Source organism: Loxodonta africana, chromosome 12, assembly GCF_030014295.1.
Source record: "Loxodonta africana isolate mLoxAfr1 chromosome 12, mLoxAfr1.hap2, whole genome shotgun sequence".
Classification (NCBI taxonomy): Eukaryota; Metazoa; Chordata; class Mammalia; order Proboscidea; family Elephantidae; genus Loxodonta; species Loxodonta africana.
This window is the reverse complement of record NC_087353.1, coordinates 32,764,644-32,791,464: the sequence shown is the minus strand read 5'-3', so window position 1 is coordinate 32,791,464 and position 26,821 is coordinate 32,764,644. Positions and strand designations below refer to the sequence as shown.

Sequence of the window (26,821 nt, the reverse complement as noted above, 5' to 3'; positions counted from 1 at the left end):
TGAACCTTGGTTTCTGTATGTTTACGTATTTCGTCTTTTTATAAAAGTGGGATCATGCAATATTTGTCCTTTCATGATTGACTTATTTCACTCAGCATAATGTCCTCCAGATTCATCCACATTATGAGATGTTTCAAAGACTTACTATTATACTTTATGGTTGCATAGTATCCTGTTGTATGTACATACCGTATTTTGCTTATCCGTTCATCCATTTTATGGACACTTAGGGTGTCTCCATCTTGTCCTATTGTGAATAGATTTGCAGTGAACATACGTATGCATATGTCTGGTCATGTCACTTAAGTCTCTAAGGTATAGGAGTGAGATTGCTGGATCAAAAGGGTAGCCTTATTTCTGGTTTTTTTGGGAAGCACCATACTGTTTTGCATAGTGGTTGTACCATTTCATAGTCCCACCACCAGTGGATAAGGGTTCCAATATCCCCATATCCTCACCAGCATTTTGTTTTCTTATTTGTTTGTTTTGTTGAGTGCCATTTTCACAGGGGCAAAATGATATCTCATTGTTGTTTTAATTTATATCTCTGATGGCTAAAGATTGGAAACATCTTTTCATGTGTTTGTTGGCCACTTGAATGTTCTCTTTGATGAAGTATCTATTCATGTCTTTTGCCCTTTTTTTTTTTATTATTATTGGTTTGTCTTTTTGTTGTTGAGTTGCTAAAGTTTTTTTTATATATTTTAGAGATTAGACCCTTGTCAGGTATGTCATTCTCGAAAATTTCCCCAGTCTGTAGGTTGTCTTTTTACTCTCTTGATAGTCTTTTGAAGAACGTAAGTGTTTAATTTTTATGAGGTCCCAGTTATCTACTTTGTTTTCTGCTGCTCTCTGGCATTTGTAGTTGTATTTGATAATCTGTTGTTTTAATAAAAAAAAAAAAAATCCCATAGTTTTGCCCCTGTGTTTCTTCCAGGAACTTTATGGTTTTGGCTTTAATGTTTTGGTCCTTGATCCATTTTGATTTCGTTTTTGTTTATGGTGTTAGATATGGGTTCTGTTTCATTTTTCTGCATGTTGTTGTCCAATTTTGCCAGCACTGTTTATTGAAAAGACTGTTCCTTCCTCATTTAATAGCCTTTGACCCTTTGTTGAAAATCAGTTGTCCATAGATGGATTTATTTCTGTGTTCTTAGTTCTCTTCCACTGTGTGTCTGTCCTTGAGCCAGTACCAGCTATTTTGATTACTATAGCTCTGTAATATGTTTTGAGGTCAGGAAGTGTGAGGCCTCCTACTTTGTTCTTTTTCTTTAGTATTGCTTTGGCTATTTGTGGCTTCTTTCATTTTCCATATAAAGTTTTTGATTAGTTCTTCCATGACAGTAAAAAACATTGGATATTGGATCAGGATTGCATTGTATTTATAGATTGCTTTGGGTAGTATTGACATTTTCACGATATTAAATCTTCCAATCCATGAACAGGGAATGTCTTCCGTTTATATAGATCTCATTTAGTCTCTTTTATTATTAGTGTTTTATAGTTATCATTGTGTAAGTAAGTCTTTTACATCCCTGGTTAGGTTTATTACCAGTTATTTTATCATTCGCGGGGGTATTGTAAATGCTGTTTTCTTGATTTCCTTTTTTGATTCCTCCCTGTTAGTGTATAGGAACCCAACTGATTTTTGTGTGTTCATCTTGTATCCTGCAACATTGCTGAATTCTATTAGATCGAGAAGCTTTCTTGTGGACTCTTCACAGTTTTCTATATATAGGATCATGTCATCTGCAAATAGGGATAGTTTTATTTCCTCCTTTCCAATTTGGCTAGGACTTCCAGTACAATGTTGACTAAGAGGTGATAGTGGTGTCCTTGTCTCGTTCCCATTTTCAAGTGGAAGGCTCCCCGTCTTTTTCCATTGAGGATAATGTTGGCCGTTGGTTTTGCATACCCAAACCCACTGCTGTCAAGTCGATTCCGATTCATAGCAACCCTGTAGGACAGAGCAGAACTGCCCCCATAGAGTTTCCAAGGAGCACCTGGAAGATTTGAACTGCCGGCCTCTTGGTTAGCAGCTGTAGCACTTAACCACTATGCCACTAGGGTTTCCTTGGTTTTGCATAAAACCAAAAACCAAACCCAATGCCGTCGAGTCGATTCCGACTCATAACGACCCTATAGGACGGAGTAGAACTAGCCCACAGAGTTTCCAAGGAGCGCCTGGCGGATTCGAACTGCTGACCTTTTGGTTAGCAGCCATAGCGCTTAACTGCTATGCCACCAGGGTTTCCAGGTTTTGCATATATGCCCTTAATTGTGTTAAGGAATTTCCTTCCTATTTCTATTTTCTTGAGAGTTTTTAATCAGGAACAGTTGAGATATCAGTTTTGATCTTAAAATTATACCATCTTTGGCCACTTGGAGCTCCTTCAGATTGTCCCCCATGTTGAGTATAACTTTAAATGTAGCACTTAAATTACTGGGAGTCACAGAAAGAAGTGGAAAGGGACAAGGAGAGAAAAGAACTTGAAGATCAACAGTTGTTTATCCTGAAACACAAAGAACAGTGTAAAATTCTGGGCTTCAGGTCCAGTGCTGAATATTAAGTGGATTAATTCCCATGATCTGTAGGAAAAAAGAAACTCCTAGTTGTTTTGTTAATTGCCCTCTATTTCTGTTATTATTCTGTCCTTCTACCTGGAGCTAGGAGCCCTGGTGCACAGTGGTTAAACACTGGACTGCTAACCAAAAGGTTGGAGATTCAAACCCACCAGCCGCTCCACGGGAGAAATATGTGGCAGCCTGCTTCCATAAAGATTACACTATGGAGGCAATTCTACTCTGTCCTGTAGGGTTGCTGTGACAGCAACAGGTTTACCTGGAGCTAGCTCCTTCCTTCCTTCATCCCCTCCTCCCTTCTCTTTTTCACTCTTTTGCACTCCATTCCTTCTCATCCTTCCTTCTTTCCTTTTTCTTAATAAACTCTTTAAATATAATGTTAGTGGTTTCTTATTTAATCTTTATACCCATAGTAATTATATTGATAGATTTCTTAGGTATAACGCAGCATATTCTGTATTTTTGTTATTTAACTTAGGTTTTAGCAAACTAATGACTCCTTCCCTTGTACCTCTTCATTTCTGAACTGGCTTAATTTTTTTTCTTTCAAAAGTATAATAAAAGATGTAATACAAGTTTTGAACTCAATGAAATTAGTTTATTTAAAGGTACCTCTAAGTTCCAAGTTCGTTTAGTAAGCAAATGGGACTGTCTTAGCTTGCTATTTTCATAATCTATTTTTTATCTTCTCTCTCAGTCACAGAACACTTTATATTAAATAGAGGCAGAATAGTATTAACTTTTTAAGATCGTTCTTTCCTATTAAATAGTAGTCATTTGTTAAAATTGTTGGCATTTGGCAGATTTAGTCAATCGCTCCCCTCAGGATGAAATGTTTGAGAATTAGAACAAATGAAGCAGGCCAGCTTGATCATAAAGCTGCATGTAGCTGGTGTGTAATTTTGCTGAGCTCCCTGGTGGTACAGTGGTTAAGAGCTCAGCCTCCTAACCGGAAAGGTTGGCTTGAACTGCAAATCCACCTTCCACTCCTTGGAAACTCTCTGGGGACAGCTCTCCTTTGTCCATTAGGGTTGCTATGAGTTGGAATCAACTCGATGGCAACAGGTTTTATATGTCATCCTTAATGAAAGCAGAAAACAATAAAAGTAATTTTAAAGCCTTAATTGAAAATACTGTTCTTTTAAGTGGTAAATAAAAAGTTCCTTGTAACTGATAAGTTTTCTAAAGCACCTTCGTATTCATTAGTTCATTCCATCCATAGATTGGCTGAGTGATAAGCCCCTTAAAGTTGAGGAAATTAAAGGTCAGGTTGAACCTAAGTGACTTGTCCAAACCAGCAAATGATAGCCAAGACTAGAATACAGTTCTGATTTCTGATACCTGTCCTTGCTTTTTCCATTGTTATTCTATCATGAACTGAACAATTTTACAAAATGTATAAACAGCATACTCAGTCAGCCTCTCAAGTTTACCTCAGAAAGCAGTAGGGTTTATTTTGTATTTAAGGTTATAAAAGATTAACAGAATTCTAGATCCCTTTCTTTTTCCAGTTTATTCTTGAGATTTATACAAAGGCGCTTCATCTTTCAAGTCCAAACATATTATCCACTCCACCAAATGAGACTATTTGTTGATCATAAGGCAGGCGACTCAGGGACTGGCTATCCCGCAGCACACCCAGCTCTCAACAGAGTATTATCTTTGGTTCTTGGGGTAATGTAAATTAAAACACTGTTTTAATCCTTTGGTGTGTCTAAAAGTCATTTATTTGCCGATGAATAGGAAAGATGATGTGAAGGCATTCTAAAAATACATTATCTGGATGGAGGAATTTATTGTCTTTTCTGTATGCAAATTTACTGATCTTAATTGTGCTAGTTTTGGGTTGTAATAATTTTTGTCTTATGTTTTATTCATTACCCTTTGATACCATTATTGGTGACTTTGTAGTTCTAATGACTGACAATGTGTTCACCAGTTAATTTCAGATAATCACAGATTTAGCACTAGAAAATACTTTGTGACCTGATCAGTGGTTCAGGATTAGGATCACTTGGTGCATTTGTTTAAAATGCCTAGTAGTGGGCTTCAAAAAGAGGTGAATAGTTTGGAAATGTGTGGCAGCAATTTTTGCTCATTATCTGATTATGGAGATTTTATTGGTATTAAATGCCCATAGACCAGATGCTAACATTTTTATAGTTACCACAAAAACAGGATTGTCCCACTGAAATTTCCAGTAGCACCCGTGTAGAGAGAGACCCTGAATGGAAAAAATAACTCATAATTTATATGCAGCTTTACTTGAGTAGCACAGGATCCATCATGTGTTCATTTGAGCCTTTGACTTTGTCCCCCATCATCTCCCTAATGCAGTTTCCTCCCTACCTTCTTTCTTCCCACTGACCTGAACTCTGCTTGCCAATGCATATTTTAAATTTTGGGGAAAAAAAAAAATAGGATGAGAGGCATGAAATAGAAAGGTCTGATCACTTTTCGTATATGTTTTAAATGCTTTCTTCCTTTGATACGTATTTTGTAGATTGAAGCATTTTCTTTAATTTTGTATGTTATTTACTGTTTTTTTACTGTCTTCTTTTTTATTCATTGACCCTTCCTTTACATCTGCATTTCAGCTTCCCACACAGCTTTTCCCCTATATATTCTTTCTTACCGAGCTAGTGAGCAAGTCTTCATATGCCTTAAGCACTTTGTCCTCAAAGTTGTAGCCTTCAGACCTCTTTTCGAAATGATATGGAAAAATGTAACTTTTTGATTTACCACTTATATCCATTATTTGGATTTAACACAATCTCAATCATAATGCTTCAGGTTTTTAAAATAAATGGTTACAAAATGTGAATGGAAAGGCAGAGAGCAAGAACATTCAAGACAATCTTGAAGAACAAAGTTAGAGAACTTACCACCAGATATTAAAACTTACAAAGCTTAGAGTAATTAAGTGTGGTATTGGCACAAGGAAAACGATGGTCTTTCCAGTAAATTTTCCCAACTGGGGGGAAAGGAACTTTAACTCCTGTTTCAACATACTGTGCACACACATACAAATTCCATTCTCAAAGAAATTAAGTAACTGACTTGTAGTCGTTAAGTTAGTAAGGGGCAGACAAAAATTTTGAGTCCAGCTATATCTGGCTCATTCCAGGTTATCATACTGCCTCTCAAAGGATGCTTTTATTTTCATCTAACATCTATCCGAATGAATTAAAAAAATCTTTTTCTCTTCTTTGGAGTTCCTGGGTGGTGCAGATGGTTAATGTGTTCAGCTGCTTCCTCAAAGTTTGGAGGTTTGAATCCACCTGATGTACCTCAGAAGAAAGGCCTGGCAATCTGCTTCTGAGAAATCAGCCTTTGAAAACCCTGTGGAGCAAGTTCTACTCTGACATACATGGGATCACCATGAATCGGAGTTAACTTGCCAGCAACTGGTTAAAGTTCTTCAGTTCCCTGAGCTTAGAATCTTTGTGAACTTTTTATAAAATCGTGGTAAAATGTAATTTAACCTATTGTGATTTGGTGGAAAAAGGGAGTTTGAATGTCAGTGTATTGAAGCGTCTTGGTGGTTTTTCACTTGCTAGCGGTGAACCTTTAATTCAAGTTAAGTACTTTTTAACCTCAAGGATCTCTTAAAACATGTTACTACTAATTTTTTTAAATTAAAAGTGACCAGATCAGGATCTTCTTTAATGCTGTCTTTTTGAGTATAAATATCAAGTTTAGTTTAAAATCACTGACACTACTTGTAATTTTATCTTTTGTATGTAGTTTTATTAGGCTTCTTTTTACAATTTTTATGTCTGATCAAAATTTTTACTTAGCAATTCATTCAACCAATATTTATTGAATGCCTATATGCCAGACTCTGCCTCACTAAAGGTACATGTTGAGAAAAATAAACACCATCCATTCTCACTCTCATCAAATTTGTAGCCTTTGAATACAGACTAATAAATCAACAATTACAATGTAATGATTGTAATGCTATTGCGTTATTGCATTTTCTTTAATAATTTCGTCCTATAAAAACAGTGATTCTCTCCATTGAAATTATCGTCTTTCCTTCATGGTTTTTGTACCAAATTTACCACAGACTGGGTTATATTAGGGTTGCTTCTGGGTTTATTGTCCCCGCTAAATTAGGAGCAAGAAAGCCCAGACCTTCCTCCACACTTTAAGAGTGTTCAGATCTCAATAAGTGTTTGGATAATTGATTTTGAGTGATTTTATGTTTTATTAATAAACCTATTCTTGGTCAGGGACACCGCCTGCTTTCTTTTAGAAAAAGAAAACATTTTAAGTCCTACATAGATTAGTATATTAACAGTATGTTCTCTGTTCAGTGTGTTAAGATCACAGTGTTTAGAATATTGCCCTTTGAAAAGTTATATGATAGTCAATTGTCAGTTTGGGGTGTTTTTGTTGTTTTACTATTATCTAGGTTAATCTGGTTAAATACGTCTTTCATAGTAACTTCCTAGGTCATCTACCTTCTCATCAGCATAAGAAGTTTCATCAAGAGAGAAAGGGAGTATTCACGTTTGTCTAGGATCAAAATTATTCTTCCCAGTATTTATAATATGAGAAGCAAGGCTTAGGATTATATAAAGCTTTCTTAGGAAATCATGGTTTAAGAGAAAAATCCTGGCTCCTACAATTTTTCTCCACCCCAATCAGGAAGGGTGGGTGACTATGAAGTCTATATCAGGAATATTCAAAAGGAAATGCAGATACAGCTTGAGAGTTTATTAACTATCACCAGAAGTATTAACCAGAGAAAGGAATGTTCAGGTCCAGTCTGGGAGGGTGATTTGAGATCTGCAGGGAAATACTTGTGTCCACGTGTTCGTGTTAAGCAGCCAGTAGCACTCACTTCTCTTCCTTTCCCTTCCCTCTCCTCCCCATTTTGTGTCTGTGGTGTTTTCTTGTTTGCTTTGTTTTTGTTTTGTCAGTTTTTAAACTGTTCTTATATTAACAACCATAGAGCTAGCTAGTTTTCACTAAAGGTATAAGATTTGGGGAATTTTTGAAGTCGTACAGAAACTACCTTTTTTTTATTGAAATGTAAATTAACAAAGATGGATTATTCATAGAAATGATACAATATTTAGTCTGAAGACTATATATAACCCACTACCATCGGACTATATATAGTTCATGTTAAAAATTCAGTCCATTTATACTCTTTGGTATTAATATTTTCTGTGGTCTTGGTCTTCTTTTTTTCTTTAAGTTTAAACACTAGGCTTTTTATATTAGTCTAGTAAAATGATGTGAAAGATTATACAAAGGATCACTTTGGTTTTTCAGCTCATTGTAGCCTAAGAGTCTTTGCCCGATAAAATGTTTATGTCTCTATGTGGCAGATACATGGTTAATAATAATTAGAAAAATTTTGTGTGGTTCATATCCCTTTTATCTTCAAGTATTTCCCAGATTTAAGAATGGTATATGGTGTAAAATGTTCTCCATGAAGTGTACCACCAATCCAAACCCTTTGCCATCGAGTTGATTCCAAATCATAGTGACCCTGTAGGGCAGAATAGAACTTCCCCCGTAGAGTTTTCGAAAGGTTGGCAGTTCATATCCACCAGGCGCTCCGTGGAAACCCTATGGGGCAGTTCTACTCTGTCCTGTAGGGTTCCTGTGAGTCAGAATTGACTCGACAGCAGTGGGTTTGGTTTTTTGGTTTTAATCTCTACTGACGCAGACTGCCACATCTTTCTCCAGAGGAGTGGCTGGTGGGTTCAAATTGCCAGCCTTTCAGTTAGCAGCTGAGTGCTTAACCACTGCAACACCAGATCTCTTTCTTCATGAAGTATAGCAGAATATAACCAGAATTTTTAAATGAATAGTAAAAAGCTCAGTTTAATTATTAGCTGTGCATTCTTGACTTAGTTATTTAGCTTTTCTAAGTGTTTTCTCACAAGTAAATGGAATTATCCTTGTCTTTGCCATTGTTAAGATGGCATATTGCAAAATTTGCCTTTCATGATATTTTTAACAGTTACTATGTACAGGATAACGGTTTTTTATTAATATGCAAATTTTTCAACACAATAATAAATTACTTCATGCCATGGATGGCGTGCCTCAGGGTTTAGAAAATAATAAAAACTATGAATATTGTCATTAAATAGACTTTCTGAAATAGCCAAAGATAGTGGTTATGTTGAACACATAAAGCTTGTTTGACATGAGATGCCAGAACTTAGGACAGAGGTCCGATCAACATATTTTCATTATTTTTAAAATTTATAAACCTTTAACCTTGCTATTCAAAGTGTGTTCTGCAGACCAGCAGTGTCAGCATCGCCAAGAAGCTTGTTAGAAATTCAGACTCTCTATTTCTAGCGAGATCCCAAGGTGATTAATGTGCACATTGAGAAGTACTGCTATGAGATGTTTTTTCTCATTTCAACTTTGGGTTTTCCCACTAAAGCCAAGCAACATGTAATATAGTAATAAATCAGATTGCCCATAGCCCTTGCACTCTAAGTGTTACAGATACTTCTGAAGTGATCAGAGAAAAAGTGCTGAACTAAAAATATTCAGTGGGCCTGTTTATGGGATAGAAGTAACTAAAGTTTATGTCATAAAGTGAACAGTCTTCATTTTAAGCTGTTTTTCCAGCTACCTATTCTGTATCATTGATTATTTGCTCTACCAGTAGAGATCTTCTTTTATCATCTTCCTATTTCTTAAGCTTTTCAGAGCTTTGCCTAGTGGCCTGTATGTAATTGTACCCTTTCAGGACCTAAGATCTACTTGAGTTACCATTTTGTATGAAATGAGTAGGTGACAACCTGTTGTCAAATGAAGCCTTCAATTACCTTGATTCTAATTCATTAATTCACAAACTCTTTTTACCAGAATAACCTTCAGGGAGCTTTTTTAAAATAAAAAATGTTTGGTAGGTGTTGAGTAAGGCTCAGGAATCTGTCTTTTGAAAACACAGGTCTAATATACAGTCAGGTATGGGAGCTGCCATTCCAAATTCAGGGGTGGGGGTAGGTAGTAAAAAGTAAAGGCTAGTCAGATTTATTTTGTGATTGTTTCAGTGGTTGCTTTGTTTTTATCCCCTGTATTTTCCCAATACTTTCAAATAATCTTTCTGATTTCTGATATTTAAACAGGAAGGACTCTAAAATAATACCCTACTCAAGAAATCAATGAGAACTTGTAAAATCATAATATTTCCATTATTGTTGTTAGGTACCATTGAGTTGGTTCCAACTCATAGCAACCCTATATACAACAGAAGAAACACTGTCCCGTCCTTGTTCCACTGCTTTTCATAAAGGTTTTCACTGGCCAATTTTTTCAGTAGACCACTAATCTTAGTCCAGAAGCTCTGCTGAAACCCATCCATCATGGGCGATCCTACTGGTATTTGAAATACCAGTGGCATAGCTTCCAGCATCACAGCAACACAAAAACTACCACAGTACAACAAACTGACAGATTATTTAATGGATTATTTCCATTAAGATAATGGAAATCTTATGTTTACCTTCATTCAGTTATCAAGAGTGAACTTGAAAGATACCTGTGTAAATAAGCATATAAGAGGCAACATGCTATTGTGATAACCTCTGGCCTAAGGGCCTGGCTGACTAGCTGGTTGTTTGGTCACTTTTGGACCATAGTAACCTCATCAGTGAAATTAATATTTACTGATCTACATATCCCATACACTCTTACCACTCAAATAATGATTAAGAAATGGTATAAGGATGTCAGTGATGAACCGAAAGGACCTAGTTATTATCCCTTTAATACATTTTGTGCAGAACACATTTGTTTTTAGACTGCCAACAGCAGTAGTATGAATATGGATGACCTGATTTTTTTTGTGTGTGTTTGTTTTTAACTTATTTTGGAAATAATTTCAAACTTAGTGGAAAGTTGCAAAGTTAGCACAAAAATATTCCAGAATAGCCAGCACACAGATTCCTCACATTGCCGTTTTACTCCCCACCTCTCTACATACATTGTTTTTCTGAAACTTGAGAAGTTGCACACGTGATATCCCATTCTTCAATGTATGTTTCCAAAAAACACTGACTTTTTTTTACACAGTCACAATTATCAAAGACAGGAAATTATCACTGCTCTAATACTGTTATCCAATGAGCAGACTTTATTCAAACTTTGCTAATTGTCTCAATGATTTCTTTATAACACAAAAAGAAAGATAGGTAAGTTGGTTGATTTGAGGGCCTAAGGTTCAGTTGAGGATCACACATTACATTTATTTGTCATGACTACTCTTCTTTAATCTTGAATTTTTTTCTCAGTCTTTGCCTTTTATGATCTTGACATTTTTGAAGAGTATAAGCCAGTTTTGTAGTCTGTCTCTCAATCCCAAAACAGATTTTGGATGACATGCTTTTAGTGTTTAGACAACCAAATTTAAAATGTTTAATGTATATTATAAATTGGGTTTTAAGTGCTTATTTAATTTGTAAAAGAAGGGAGGAATCTTGGCCTAAGTAAATTTAATTTTTCAACTTTATAAATGAGAATATTAATTATTCTTCGAAACCGAAAGCCCAAGAGTTTTAAAATTTAGGATGGTTTCGCACTATTAGATTGTCAGATGAAGATTCCATTAGGAATTTGGTTCCTAGGAGCTGATAGAATAGAACCAAAGAATACCAAGATGAAAGAAATTCTGTTTGGAGATTAGTAGAACTACTTGCAAGATACCAAATAAAATTGGTTCAGTCATTTCCTGGACTAAGCACATATTTTTAATTTGGTATAGAAAATCTGAAGTACATTAAGGATAGAGGGGTTAGATGGGGGCTTATGTTTGAAGTAATGATGAGCAATGGTACAGAGATAGTAATGAATAAGAATGGAAAGAAGTGAACAGTTGGACATTAATAGGAAATTTGTGTGAGATATATGTTTGGAATAATGACCAGAAATTGAGGTTGAAGAATTTAGAGGATGTTCTCTAGCAGGATGCCGTAGATTTTATAGCATAAAATGATTTCATCATATTGGCCTTTGAAGGGAAAAGTATCATTGCTATGTATAAAAATAGATTGGAATGATAAGCAAAGCACACAAACCCCACAAAAAAGGCAAGAATGCTAGCTAAAAATCTAGTGTGAGATTTGATAAGGACTCAATTATAATGGTATTTGTTAAAGACATCTGAATTGCATTGTTAAGAATCTGATGGCTTTAGTGATCAGTTACTATTGCAAACAGTTGATTGGAACTATACAATCAGAAATCATAGGAGACTGGAAAGGTAATTGAGTCAGTATTAAAATACTGAACCGTTTCACATATTTTATTTTTCATATGTGGACACTGGCATTGTTATGTAGAACTGGGAAAAACGTGATTTTGGTGTATGAAATGGATTGCAAATTATATACTTTTTAGAAGAATATCCCAGAACTGGACCTTAGGCGGTTGATGCTACGTGAAATATTCATGCTCTCTAGTTGTCATGTAATAAATATTTATTGTACACTCACTGGCAGACATTGTTGTAGGCATTGGGCACCTAGTATGTAGATGAATGTAATTTTATGAAGGAGCTGGGGATTCAAATAAATAAATGTATGATATGCTGGATGATGGGAAGTTCAGTGAAGAAAAATAAAGCTAGAGCACTGGGGATAGAAAGTGAAGGAGAAATGCTCTAACTCAGTTCAACCTCCAGGATTATAACTCTTACTATTCCCTGTCCCTGTAACTCCTTTTGGCCATTCATGCTCTGTATAACTTTGCACTGACAGTGTGTCCTAGGGATCATCTACATACCCTGTGGCCTGGGTTGTACATAGCACTGCTCTACATAGAGTTGGTATATAATAACATAAAGCTGATGGTGAATTTTATTTGAACTATTAAATTAATCTGCATTTTATAATTTCCTGCACATTTTTCTTTTTTAAAAGGACACTGTCAAGTACTTTTAAACCATTATTCATAATAAAAACAATTTCCTGTTTATTTATTTTTGTTTCTGTTGCCTGCCCTTTCATTTCCTTGTTTGGAATGGGTATAAGTTAATTAAGCTTTTTATTTGTTTGTCTCAAATTATCAATATTAAGGTGCCTATTACTACTTATGTCTGTAAAATATATTGTTATGAGTAACTTTTAAATTACTGTTTGATTTAGATTTATTATCTAATATTGTGGGTTTTTTTTTTTTTTAGTTGAAGCATTAATTAGTCATTAACTGAGGAATAGTTTGTCTTTATATAGAAGTATACAATGACTTAATGTATTTTTTATATATTTTAAAAAGTACAAAATTAGCACCAGATGTTACTGTTTACACTACAAGTGAATTCTAAACTATATTTCAGTAGCTTAAATTATAAGCTTGCTAGTTATTTATAACTTATTAATATAAACGAAAGTTTTATTGGTGGTTTCAGTATTCTAGTATTGGTATTAAAGTGTATGACATTAGCTCTTATAATTACTTTTTAAACTAAGCTGCTGAGAACAAATGTAGTTGATTTTTCTCATGTTTTCCAGTCTTTTTCTTTCATACAGCCATACACATTAAGTAAATGTGTGAGATTTTCCCCTCTAATCGTAATTTCCTGTCATAAGAAATAGGAATTAGTAAAGGAAAGGTTTCTTTTTTGGCTAAATTTATAGCTTAAGTAACTTATATTTGTGAAACTTCTATTTTGACTTTGTCAAAAATACTTGCTGACCACAGCTGCTTTGTTGTAGGAGGACTGACAAATGGTAGTGGTCGCTATATCTCTGCAGCACCTGGAGCAGAAGCAAAATTTAGAGGTGCTTCAAGCACTTCCAGTCTGTTTAGTTCCAGCAGCCAGCTCTTTCCTCCTTCTCGGCTTCGATATAATAGGTCTGATATTATGCCTTCTGGCCGCAGTAGATTATTGGAAGATTTCAGAAACAACCGCTTCCCAAACCTTCAACTTAGAGACTTGATGGGACACATAGTTGAGTTTTCTCAAGACCAGCATGGTTCTAGGTAGGTGATTGTGATTCCTGATACTTTCTACTTCATTATTGCTTTGAAAATGACTGCCTTACAAGAACTTAAGTTTTTCTTGACTAGAATCAGCTAATCTGCATAAATATGGGAAACTTAAAAAATAATACTCTGGATCTATTTTTTCCTTCATATTAGGACAAATTATAAAAATGCAAGGTTTTTTTTAAAGGGCTTCCTAGATTTGTACAATGAGAATATTTTTATAATGAAGTAATGGCTTTTATTGGATTATTTTGATTACATTGGCTCTGAATACATTTACTTCTTTGAAGACAGTGCTCTGAATTACCTTTGTGGACTTGAAAGTGTCCCTGATGTATAATTTGTCATTAAAAAATAGTTAAAAAAAAAAAAAAGTAAGTACTTTTGTGTTGTTTCATGGGTTAGTGTTCCACGTGACTTGGCTTAAATTAAAATACTTCACTTTTTTAAATAGGAAAATTTGTCTTTGTACATTAAGTGTTCAGATATAATGTAATGCTTGAGAGAGTTGTGATTACTGCTCCCAAAAAAGCTTAGAAGGGAAAATAGAAGTAGAATTCTAACATATTTATTAAATTTGAGATGTTTTATCTTTTTATAGTTTTATTTTAAGGTAAACTTGAGATTTTAAAGAAAAGGTTTTCTATTACTTGCATGTAAATATTATCTCTGTAAAACTGAAGGTTCCTTGAGAGTAGAGGATAAATCTCATAGTGCCCAAACAGCTAGTAGCTTAGTTAGGAATTCAGTAGGGTTTTGTGTTTTATTCCTAAGGGTTTATTTATGTTCCAAAAATACTTAGTAATATTTTGTATGTTATTAAAAACAAATGAGCCAAATCTTTGTAATTTTCTGTTTTGTTGATTGTAATGTAACAGAACTAACCTAAACAGGATTAGATACCTTAATGTCCAGATTTTCGTCAGTCTGAATAACCAAAGTGTGACCTTATTAAGTACATCCCACCTGAGTTTAGAGACCATCTCAGGGATAGATTTGACACACTGAACACTAATGACCAAAGATCAGACGAGTTGTAGGATGACATCAAGGACATCATACATGAAGAAAACAAAAGGTCATTAAAAAGATAGAAAAGAAAAAAAGACCAAAATGAGTGTCAGAAGAGACTTTAAAAGTTGCTTTTCAGAGTAGCTGAAGTGAAAGAAAGAAATAATGACGGAAAAGAACTGAACAGAAGATTTCAAAGGGCAGCTTAAGACAACAAAGTAAAGTATTAAAATGAAATGTCCGAAGACCTGGAGTTAGAAAACCAAAAGAAGATGCTCAGCCTTTCTCAGGATGAAAGAGCTGAAGAAGAAAGTGAAGCCTCAGCTAGTAATGTTGAGGATTCTCTGGGTAAAAAGATAAATGACTCAGGAAGCATCAAGAGAAGACAGAAAGAGTACAGAGAGTCTGTTCATTTCAGGAGATAGCATATGATCAAGAACCGATGGTACTGAAGAAGTCCAGGCTGCACGGAAGGCATTGGCAAAAAAGAAAGCTTCAGGAACTGACAGAATACCAGTTGAGATGTTTCAACAGATGGATGCAATGCTGAAAGTGCTCACTCATCTATGCCAAGAAATTTGGAAGACAGCTACCAGGCCTTCTGACTAGAAGAAATCATATTTTGCCCATTCCAAAGAACGGTGATACAACAGAATACAAAAATTATCAAACAGTATCATTAATATCACATGCAAGTAAAATCATGCTGAAGATACTTCAAAAACAGTTGCGGTGGTGCATCGACCAGAATCTGCCAGAAATTCAGGCCAGATTCAGAATAAGATGTGGAATGAAGGATATCATTGCTGATGTCAGATGGATCTTGGCTGAAAGCAGAGAATACCAGAAAGATGTTTACCTGTGTTTTATTGATTATGCAAAGACATTCAACTATGTGGATCATAACAAATTAAGGATAACATTGTGAAGAATAGGAATTCTATAACACTTAATTGTGCTCATGCAGAATCTGTACATAGACCAAGAGGCAGTCATTCCAACAGAACAAGCACATACTGCATGATTTAAAATCAGGAAAGGTGTGCATCAGGGTTATATCCTTCCACCATACTTATTCAATCTGTTTGGCTGAGCAAATAACCTGAGAAGCTGGACTATAAGAAGAACAGGGCATCAAGATTGGTGGAAGACTTATTAACAACCTGCAATACACAGATGATACAACCTTGCTTGTCGAAAGCAAAGAGGACTTGAAGCACTTACTGGTGAAGATCAAAGACTAAAGCCTTCGGTATGGATTACATCTCAACATAAAGAAAGCATAAATCCTTACAGCTGGACCAATAAGCAACATCATGATTAAATGGAGAAAAGACTGAAGCTGTCAAGGATTTCGTTTTATTTGGATCCACAATCAACATCTATGGAAGCAGCAGTCAGAAAATCAAATGATGTATTGCATGGGGCAAATCTGCTGCAAAAGACCTCTTTAAAAGTGTTAAAAAGCAAAAATGTCACTTTGATGACTAAGGTGTGCCTGACTCAAGCCATCGTGTTTTCAGTCTCTTCATGTGCATGTGAAAGCTAGACAGTGAATAAGGAGGACCAAAGAAGAATGATGCCTTTGAATTATGATGTTGGCAAAGAATATTGAATGTACCTTGGACTGCCAGAAAAATGAACAAATCTTTCTTGGAAGTACAGCCAGAATGCCACATAGAAGCAAGCATGACAAGACTTCGTCTCAGGTACTTTGGACATGTTGCCAGGAGGGACCAGTCCCTAGAGAAGACATCGTGCTTGGTAAAGTGGAGGATCAGCGAAAAAGACACAGACCCTCAATGTGATGGATTGACACAGTGGCTGCAACAGTGGGCTCAAACATAGCAACAATTGTGAGGATGGCATAGAACCAGGCAGTGTTTTGTACTGTTGTACATAGGGGCACTAGTAATTATTAAGATGTTACAAAGAAATGTGCGTGCTTTTTGTTTAAAATTGGCTGTCTACTGTATAAAGCGTGTTGTACTGTTGCTGAAAATGCTTTTGTGTGTATATATGTGGGGGTGCGAGTATGTGTATGTAATGCTCAAGTACAGATTTTATAGGAGCTTGTTTTCAACTTGTTGTCATGTCATTTAAAAATTTTCCCCATATAGGTTCATACAGCAAAAGCTAGAGAGAGCTACCCCAGCTGAGCGACAGATGGTATTTAATGAAATTCTACAAGCAGCTTATCAATTAATGACAGATGTTTTTGGCAACTATGTTATACAGAAGTTTTTTGAGGTAAGCATGCATGCATATCTGTATATCCATCCAACTATATCCTTAATACTAAGAATTGCTTTGAAAGTTTGGTTAGTAAGATTCATTTTCATGTAAAAATATATGAGCCTACTTTAAATGAGAAGTTTAGTATTAGTCCCAATTAATACTTGAAAACATAAAGCACTGGGAGTAAGTCTTAGGTGAACCAGTTAATGAATATTTTAGTCTTTATTCGAATTCTTAGTTATGTTTTATATTGAATTTAGTTTATTTTTACTGTATAACTGAACATCAGTGTTGTAGCTTGACTTAACAGGTTTCCTCCACAAGTGTGTCAGGACATAGTTGAGAATTACCTGGGTGAGTGAGTTCTAGTGATCTGTATGTGTGCCTCAGAAGTCCGTATTTTAAAGGGGATTTTTTTTGTTTGAGATGAAGAATGAATATGCTTTTTTCTTTTTTTAAGAAGAAAAAAGTATATTGGTGGTTAATACAGTAGTAACAAGGAAATTTTAGGTAGTGTAACTTTAGTATTTCCCCCCTCCCCCAAACCCTGGTGGTGTAGTGGTTAAGAGCTACAGCTGCTCACCAAAAGGTCAGCAGTTCAAATCCACCAGGCGTTCCTTGGAAACCCTATGGGGCAGTTCTCCTTTGTCCTTTAGGGTCACTATGGGTCGGAATCGACTCGGTGGCAATGAGTTTGGTTTGGTTTGGTTTTCCTCAATTACTAAATGTGATACTTTTAAAATAGACCCAATAGGTTACAGTGTCTTACTCAAGTTAAACAAAGTAATATGGGCACCTTTTATTAACATTATTTTCTTTTCTGTCAGTTTGGGAGTTTGGATCAAAAATTAGCCCTGGCTACTCGTATTCGTGGTCATGTTCTACCCTTAGCCTTGCAGATGTATGGCTGCCGTGTTATTCAGAAAGCATTAGAATCTATTTCTTCTGACCAGCAGGTAATTGTAAGTTAAGACAATTTTTTTTTTATTACTTTATTCATTTTTTAAAATCTTAACTTTCTTTTATAGCTTACATTAATCTAAAGTGAAAGGATAAGTATTTCCACAATTAGACTAAAATATCTTTTAGTAATGCCTTAAACAGCACATTATTAATTTAAAATTACAACCCGGATCTTTGATCTATCTTCCATATCCGTTCTCTTCAGCTTCTTTTCATCACTAAATGAAGACATTGGAATATATATTTCTTAAAAAATCTCACTTAACAGGAAAAAGGTCATCTTAGCAAGATTTATAATTCTTTCAGAGAAAAGAGAACATATAATTAAATAGAAAGTGTCTCATGCTCCTGGACAAAAAACAGAAAGCCTAAATATGTTAATTAAGGATTAATGCAATTCAGTCATATACTCATGGGAATTTTTTTGTAACTGATCAAATTTTAAATATTATTTGAAATAAAAAGAATATCAAGGACACTAGAGGACAAGGAGAAGTGGTGATCCATTAGATTTTTAAAAGTCACTGTGAAGCAACAATAATTAGTGTGCTTCTTATATAAGATTACACAGACTTTTATAGTGGAATTGATAGCTCCAGACAGATACTGTTTTATACATAACAGATTTATGTACTACAACGAAAACATAATAAGGGTGAAACAAATAATTACTTTAAAAATATGAGTGATTAGTAGAGAGTTTAAAAAGAGATCAGCTTTGACTCATCCCACATACATAAACTAAATTTTAGAATTAAAAACAATAATAATAAATGCACAGATGAATGGATATGTATATGTTTATGTGTATGTATTAATTATACCTTTGAAAATCTGTAAGGAAATAGTAGTATTCCTCTGGAGAAGATAGTGAGTTTTGGTGTAATTGAAGATAAGTCACATAGAGAAAGATGATGAGCAAATTCTATTATGTAGAAGATTAGAACTTCTCTACCAAAAGTCTCAAACTAGTATTGATATTTTAAATATCTTCAGCATTTGAAAATAGAATTGAGACTGTCTTAGGTGAGTCAGTTAATGAATAATGGTATGATATTCTGTATTGGAGCCCTGGTGGTACAGTGATAAAGAGCTATGGCTGTTAACCATAAGGTTGGTAGTTTGAATCCACCAGTCACTCCTTGGAAACCCCTTGGGGAGTTCTTCTCTGTCCTATAGGGTCGCTATGAGTTAGAATTGACTCGACGGCAACAAATTGATTCTGTATTGGGATGCTTCAGTACATTTTATTTTGTATTTAAGTTTTAGTTCATAACTAAACATCTGTGTTGTAGCTTGCCTTAATGGGCTTCCTTCACAATTATATCAACATGAGGTTGAGAATTCATTGGGTAAGCAAGATATTTTAAAGATATTCTAAATACGAATGTCTTTAAACTGGATGTGTGTGCTCCAGTTCCCCACAGTACTATTCCCTGTTGCTCTCATACAACAAACAAATTGTTGTATGAGCTGCCAGTGTTTTTTCCAAAGGATAATACATTTATTTAACAAGTTGTTGCAGATTTATAAGAAGAAAATGCTTCGATCATTACCTAAAAGACATGAGAGTTCATAAAAGAGAGAAAATGTAGTTAGTAAATAAGCCTTAATATAAATAAGTTTTAACCTTATTATTAACCAAAGAAGTATAAATTGAAAGAGTAAGGAATCATGTTTGCCCGTTAAATTAGCGAAAACGTAAAATATCCTGAGATTCCCTGGGGAAGCTTTCAAATATAAAGAAAATCTGTAGGGAGCAAGTTCTTTACCATCTCAGTATTAAACAGAACAAAAATGTTCAATAATAATTTCTGCCCATAATAGAGATATTATGTGAAAATCCCATAGCCCGTAAGTGCCCAACTTTTTTCTCTTTTCCAAGTACTTGATAGGCTCATGTAGTCATTAAAAATAATTTGTATATTTTAAGGACCTTTAAAAATGCTAAGTAGGGGGAAAATACAGAATTTTGAATTTGTTTTATCAGCTCAGAAAAAACGTACACAGAAAAAGTAGTAGTTAGGCAAATTCGGAATCCTTGGGTGCCACAAATGGTCGAGTGCTTGGCTGCTAACCGAAAGGCTGGAGGCTCTAGTCCACCCAGAGGCACCTCAAAAGTCCCGGCAATCTACTTCTGAAAAATCAGCCGTTGAGAACCCTGTGGAGCACACGTTCACTGTCATACACATGGGGTTGCCATGAGCTGGAAACCCTGGGGGTGTAGTGGTTATGAGCTACAGCTGCTAACTGAAAGATCACCGGTTCAAATGCACCAGACGCTCCTTGGAAACCGTATGGGGCAGTTCTGCTCCGTCCTTCAGGGTCAGTAGGAGTCAGAATTGATTCTATGGCAATGGGTTTAATGGCAAATTCAGCATCACTGGGTTATACTTCAGCAAATGTAATTCACATTATAATTCTGCAGATGTTTTGGAAATTCCCAACTTCCATGACTTCTGATAATTATATTTTAGGGAGAAAATTTTTGAAACGTCCATATATGAACAATTTTATAAACAGTAAATACTGTTTTTGAGGTTTTTGTTTGTTTCCATCTCAATATTTTTAATTCTGTTATACGTTGTTTAGGAAAGATTTATTTAAATTGCATCTTATTTTTTCAGAGTGAAATGGTAAAGGAGCTAGACGGTCATGTACTCAAATGTGTGAAAGATCAGAATGGAAACCATGTTGTACAAAAGTGTATTGAATGCGTTCAGCCACAGTCACTACAGTTCATCATTGATGCTTTCAAAGGACAAGTAAGACTGACTTTTGCTTCTAATTAGTTAGCAGGGCGTTACTGTAGAATTTGAGTGTTAACACGTTTCTCTCAAGGTCCCAAGATAACTCCCAGCTCTTTCATACAAAAATAGAAGACAAAATAGTAAATTTGCATTAACTTCTACCTCTTTTCATAGGGTAGCCAGTGGAGAGCTTCATTTTTTTGAAGTTGAAAAACTTAGAAATATCTGAGTTTAGGCATATTACTTTAAAAAGTAAAGTAAACACTATTAGAATTGCAAACCCAACAGTGTGTTTTTTTAAATTTCCTGGGAGAGGGGGAGGAGGGAAGAAGACACATGACTATAATAAAAGAAAATAAATGGCAGTTAGTAACTAATACAGTTATGCTATGCTACCTCCCCTGAATCCATTAATTTCCATTTTTACATGCCCTCAATCTTCTGATTAGATTCTTTTGATCACAGCGTCAGTAGATCTAAACTGAGCCCTTCCACCCCTCCTCCCAGTCTTTGCTACCATGATGGTGGGTATATTGCATGTGAATTCATCCCCCTTCTATTTTTAGTTAATTCAGCATATTATGAAAAACCTGTCTGCTTCAGCACTTTTCAAAATTGTCAGGGGATGGAAATTTTAATTTTTCTAATTGTCTTAAGGTATTTGTGCTTTCAACTCATCCTTACGGCTGCAGAGTAATTCAGCGCATTCTAGAGCATTGCACTGCAGAACAGACTTTACCTATCTTAGAAGAACTCCATCAACATACAGAGCAGTTGGTACAGGTACAATAAATTCTCTAATCATTTGAAATATTTGTATATTTTTAAAAATTGTTCTGATTTTATTTTCCAAGGGAATGTATTTTATTGTTAAATTAACATACTATAGAAATGGAATAGCACAGTGAAATAAAAACCTGTTTTCTTCTGACTAGATTACTGGATTTTTAGACAAGTTGATTAAAACTTCCTTTTAAATAATAATCATTCTGCCTTTCTCTTAAGGAAAGTAATTCTGCAATATCTGTTCTTAGGATCAGTATGGAAATTATGTTATTCAGCATGTACTGGAACATGGTCGACCTGAAGACAAGAGCAAAATCGTTTCTGAAATCAGAGGAAAGGTCTTAGCCCTGAGTCAACACAAATTTGCCAGGTATTGCAATAATTTGTAATTCCAGGGTCGGTTCTTTTAGCCCCTTGGCTTTTATTAGTAACCCTATTGTCCTAGTACACACAGAAATGCATGTAGAATATACCATTGAACTATAATCTTTTTTAGTGGAGGCAAAAACACGTAAAGAACATTGCTTTTATTCTTCGAAAAAACTACATGGCGAATTGGTTTTGTCCATTTTTAAAACCTGGGTTTAAGAAATTATTTGTCCCAAACACCTTTCAGAAAATGCACATTTAACTTATTTAGCGCACACCCTGGAAAGTGCTAGGCCTCTTATCGACCTAGTTTCATTTTTTGAATTGTTGTTCTCCTGTGATCCTAGCTTCTGTTGTAAAGGTTATTGTAAAGATAAGAGAGTCAAGTCTTGATTCCCTCCTTCTTATAATAGGTTAAGCACGTTCATTCAACAGCCAAGGAGATTTTGCGGTAAAGAAAAAGATATATTAAATCTCTGTGTATGTACTTTAATTTTTAGCAATGTAGTAGAAAAGTGTGTTACTCATGCCTCCCGTGCTGAGAGAGCTTTACTGATTGATGAGGTTTGCTGCCAGAATGATGGTCCTCACAGTGCCTTATACACCATGATGAAGGACCAGTATGCCAATTATGTGGTTCAGAAGATGATTGATATGGCTGAACCTGCTCAGAGAAAGATAATCATGCACAAGGTAATACAGCATATAGCACTGAAATAGATAGCTACATTTGTCTGTGCAACAAGCATTTAATTTCTCTAGGCTTTGTTTTCTTCATACATGTTATAACTGAGGAACGAATCTAAAATCAATGGATAACCTTTGGCAGATTTTGGTATGATTACATTCTTAAGATAATCTACTCAGTAAAATTACCTTCATTCCTCATCTCTTTATCTAACTTTAGTTCTTCTTTCCCCATCTTGTTCAGACACGCTTAATGTGCCATAATAGATAGATTGAACACTGACTCTTAAATGCAATTAGATTTTTCCATTAACCTAGTACTGCTTTCTAAAGAGAGGATTTATGTTGATTTGATTGATTTTTCGAATAGCAGTGTCTCCTAGTACTTTTCCTTTCAATGGTTCTCTTTTTTTTATTCTGTACCCTCTTGAACTCTTCTATAGCCAGTTGATTCTTCAAAAAGTCGTTAATTGCCATAGGAAAACTTATTGTTAAAAGAACACTGGAAGTAATGTTTGAAGACTTACTCTTGATCTTCTAATGTATTTATTTAGGAAACAGAGCAAAGTACATAACCTCTTTGGACTTCTCCTATATAGAGGAAAAATGACCTGTTAACACTAAAAGTGTCTTGGGCCTCTGACTTTTAAAGTACATTCCTCAACTCATTGTATGGAATTAAATTTTCTACCTATTTTTTAATCTAATATTTCTGCTGAAAAGTAATACATAAAATTTTTCCAACTTTATTTTTAACAGCCACAGTATTTATTTAACCAATATATTTATGACATTTGAATTATTTCCATTTTTAACTATTATAAACAGTGCTTTGTGTGAAATTAATTTCAGTATTAATAATTTGAAATAATTGTATAATTAAACAAGTGTTTGCATAGGATAAATTCCTAGACTTGAAATTGCTGGGTCAAAAGGTTTGAACATTTTACATTTTAATAGATATCACCAAATTGCTTTCAAAAAATCTTATACAAATACATCTGTCTGTTCAGTACATGAGAAGAGTACCTGTTTTGCCGCACCCTCATCAACACCAGTTATTAATACTTATTAAATCTTTACCAGTCTGGATGGAAAATGATATGATTCTTTAATTTGCATTTTAAAAATTATTAGTGTGATACTGAGCATCTTAAATTTATTAGCCACCATTACATCTTATTGCTCATTTTTGTGCTTCACTTCATTTTGTTTTGAATTCCTGTCCAGCTGCTGTGAAGTATAAAATTGTGCCTTAAAAAGTTTACAAAAGTTCAGTAGCTCATTCCTGCTACATGTGGAGCCTCTATGCTTGAAATAGTTTAGAAGTAGCGGTTTGTTTATTCATTGAACAGCTTTGAAAGCAGAAGTTTAGAGAGATGAATGGAACAGAGCTAGTTTTGCAAGCAATAGTTTTCTTTGAATTTGATATTTAGAATTGTAATTTTTCTCAGCTAAATTACCCAGATTTGAAGGCACTTTATTAAGAAATCAGAAACTGAAAGAAAAAAATTTTATTAAGTAAATTATTTGTTTTTCAGATTCGACCTCACATTACTACTTTGCGCAAATACACCTACGGGAAGCATATACTGGCCAAGTTGGAAAAATATTATTTGAAAAACAGCCCAGACCTTGGGCCTATTGGAGGACCACCAAATGGAATGCTGTAAAGGAAAGGAAGGTGATTTCACCACATGGAAGGGAGTGCTTTTGTGAATTATCAAAACACAACTCAACTGTGGATCTTCAAATTTTTTTTAAAGCAAAACTATTTATTGACTTTATTCATCCATTTGTAAATTTTTTAAGGTTCTTGTGTATATTTGGGGGGTGGGTCGTGAATTATAAAATATATCCAGCCCTGAGCGGAGACCTATCAGATTGGATTGCTGGCAAAGCACAGAATGCCTGTATATGATGTAACTGTATCAAAAAAAAAAAAAAGCTGTCACATATTTTGTAAATTTTTACCTTGTAAAGTCACAAAAATAGTTTTTAAGGAAAAAGTACAGTATTCTTTTAATAAACTGGCTTGCAGTCTGGTAGGTCTACGACCCCACAGCACAACAGGTTTATAGAGATGTATATAGAATTATAGTCATTTTTTTTTCCTTTGTGTGAAGCCTTTTATAACAGATTAGCAATCAACTGCATAAATATTATTAATATTTTAAATGAGAAAGTTAAGTTGTATTTTGATAATTCACAAACTATCATGCAAATAAAAACTGAGCAAGTAAGACAAGAATTAAAAGATTTGAGAAGAAAATAACCTACATTATTTACAGTGGATGTGGTTTTAATACAAATACTGCCCTAAAATGTCTCTGGCAATGTACAGAAGTATTGTATATACTTACATATGTAATTGTTGTAAGAGGTAGAAAAAACAAAATCATGGTGACACTTCCATCCAGTTAAGTGCGCTAAATGAAAAGTTAAGGCCTATATTAACTTTTCAGTTTGGTTTGCAATGAGAAAGAGTGGAAATTTGTATTTTGTTTTGCTTATAGAATTACACAGACAGGAAATGTTGAGCTTTATTTTGCTTTCCCGTAGTAGATCCAGAAAGTAGGAACCAGAGAGAGGTGAAAAGGGGCCACTGAAAAGTGAATTTGATACGATAGCTCAACATTTAAGCATGATTACATATTCAGATAGCTTTTTTTGCTTCCTATAAATATATGCATTGTGTGTGTGGTAATAGATGTAAGTTTACACTTTGAAAGCAAATCTTGTTTCAATGTTTATTATAAAAGCCTTGCTAATTTAGTAGTGATGCTTACCTTGGTTGTACAGGTGTACATTTGTAAACCTTCATGCTGTAAATGGAATTTGTTTTATCTCTTTGGGAAACATTTGCATTTTAGTGTACATTTATGTCCCTGCCCTCTTTGACTTGGCATATAGTGTTGTATAATGTAAATTTATTTCTCCAAATCAAGAGTGATTTTTTAAAAAAAATTTTTTATCTTTATATGGTTTCAGAGGTATGAAGCAGCTTTCTTTTTATTATTGTGATACACATTTTGTTTTATACCACAGTTGTTGACTCTGTTAATATGGACGTGCTAGGATTTGGGTCGCTTTCAATTGAAGTCAGGGTATTGTGCATAACAGAAAGTATTGGACTGAGATATTTGGTTACCATGGAGGCCAATGCTTTTCCCATCTTATTAAATGTGATGTGACTTTTTTCTTTGTACAGAAGAGTACTGTATTTTTGAATAGCCTACTCCCAAGTAAGAGCAAATCTGTATGATAACATTTTTTTCTCTGGACATAAGACACAGTAACATGATGTACATTTACAAGCGGCCTTATGTACATTTCCCAACAATCTTTTTAAGGCAAAATTGTGACCATATGTGTATAATTAAAATCGTTTTTAATCCTTTGCCTATGAAAATATTTTGGAAAAAAAAAAACTTGCTTTGTATATTCAGTTTCTGAAAGATAAAGAAAGTGCTTTGTATTTTGTTGAAATCAGTATTTTGTATAAAACATTTATGTTGACCCACTTACGTTTAGTGCTGCAAACTAAAATGAACATGCTATTTCAGTTGATCGAATATGTATGGAATTTTTTATTAGAGATCTGCAGAAGAAAATTCGTTGAGCACAGTAATGAATATATAGGTTTTATCATTTAGATGTTCGTATCATGAACCTTTAAGGAAAAACAAAAGCATAAATTTTGAGGTGCCAGGCATACTTTTTCACGTTTGAAGTTGAGTTATTCTCATTTTCTAAGCCAACATTCCTTGGTGAGGCCATTAAATCCAACCACTGGTTACTGGTTGTTTGTCCCTTCTCATAGTCACACTGGTTTATGAGAGTATCCTAGTCACAGCGGCAGTGTTTTGTTTGGGGTTTTGTTTTGGGGGAATTTGTTTGTTTTTGCCATATAAAGCTGCTCTCTTCCACCCTTTCTTACTTTGTTTTACCAGCTTGTGAGTATCTTGGCCCCATGTTGAACTTTCGTTCCCAGTGTCAGCCCCTGGTTTCAGGATCAAAGCTGTCCTTGTTGGAGATTGGTAGTGACTTTCCTTTATTTGCACAGCTGAATTCCTGGTTTTCCTTTATGCTTACGCTCTGTTCGCACAGGCATTTATCTCTGAAAATTAGAACAGAAGTCCTACAGAATATTACGTTGGCAAACCGAACCCTCTTCTTGGGGTCCTGATGTTCCCATGTGTCCCAATGTTGACAACCCACAGTCTTCCCAATATTTTGATAAGTTGGCATAGAGTTTTGGTAAAATCTGAAGATATTTCAGAATAAAGGAATTTAATTTGGGCAGAACCACTTAGGCTTTGCTCTTGAGTGTCTCCTTTTGATACGGATTGTTTCTGGACCAGTTTGTCTGCTAAGTTCTGGCTCTTATTGGCTCATATGAAATAATGTTATCTTTACTTCTTTGTATATTATGTATAAATTAGAAAATGAAAAATGTG

The 26,821-nt window shown here is 34.7% G+C and overlaps 1 protein-coding gene across 16 annotated transcripts in view; it reads left to right on the top strand.

Moving 5' to 3' along the window:
• Positions 1-26,168, top strand: part of PUM2 (pumilio RNA binding family member 2) — a 103,370-nt gene extending 77,202 nt beyond the window's left edge. For 13 of the 16 annotated variants that reach the window (XM_023550450.2, XM_023550449.2, XM_023550451.2 and 10 more), the window contains 8 exons: positions 13,284-13,551; positions 16,689-16,818; positions 17,634-17,768; positions 20,397-20,534; positions 21,177-21,302; positions 21,554-21,675; positions 22,175-22,367; positions 23,903-26,168. In XM_023550450.2, coding sequence (XP_023406218.2) covers positions 13,284-13,551; positions 16,689-16,818; positions 17,634-17,768; positions 20,397-20,534; positions 21,177-21,302; positions 21,554-21,675; positions 22,175-22,367; positions 23,903-24,034 — 1,244 coding nt within the window. In that variant the 3' untranslated portion in view covers positions 24,035-26,168. The remainder of the gene's footprint in view (positions 1-13,283; positions 13,552-16,688; positions 16,819-17,633; positions 17,769-20,396; positions 20,535-21,176; positions 21,303-21,553; positions 21,676-22,174; positions 22,368-23,902) is intronic. The other 3 variants (XM_023550453.2, XM_010591944.3, XM_003411907.4) reach the window with 1 other exon arrangement.
• The last annotated feature ends 653 nt before the right edge of the window (positions 26,169-26,821 follow it).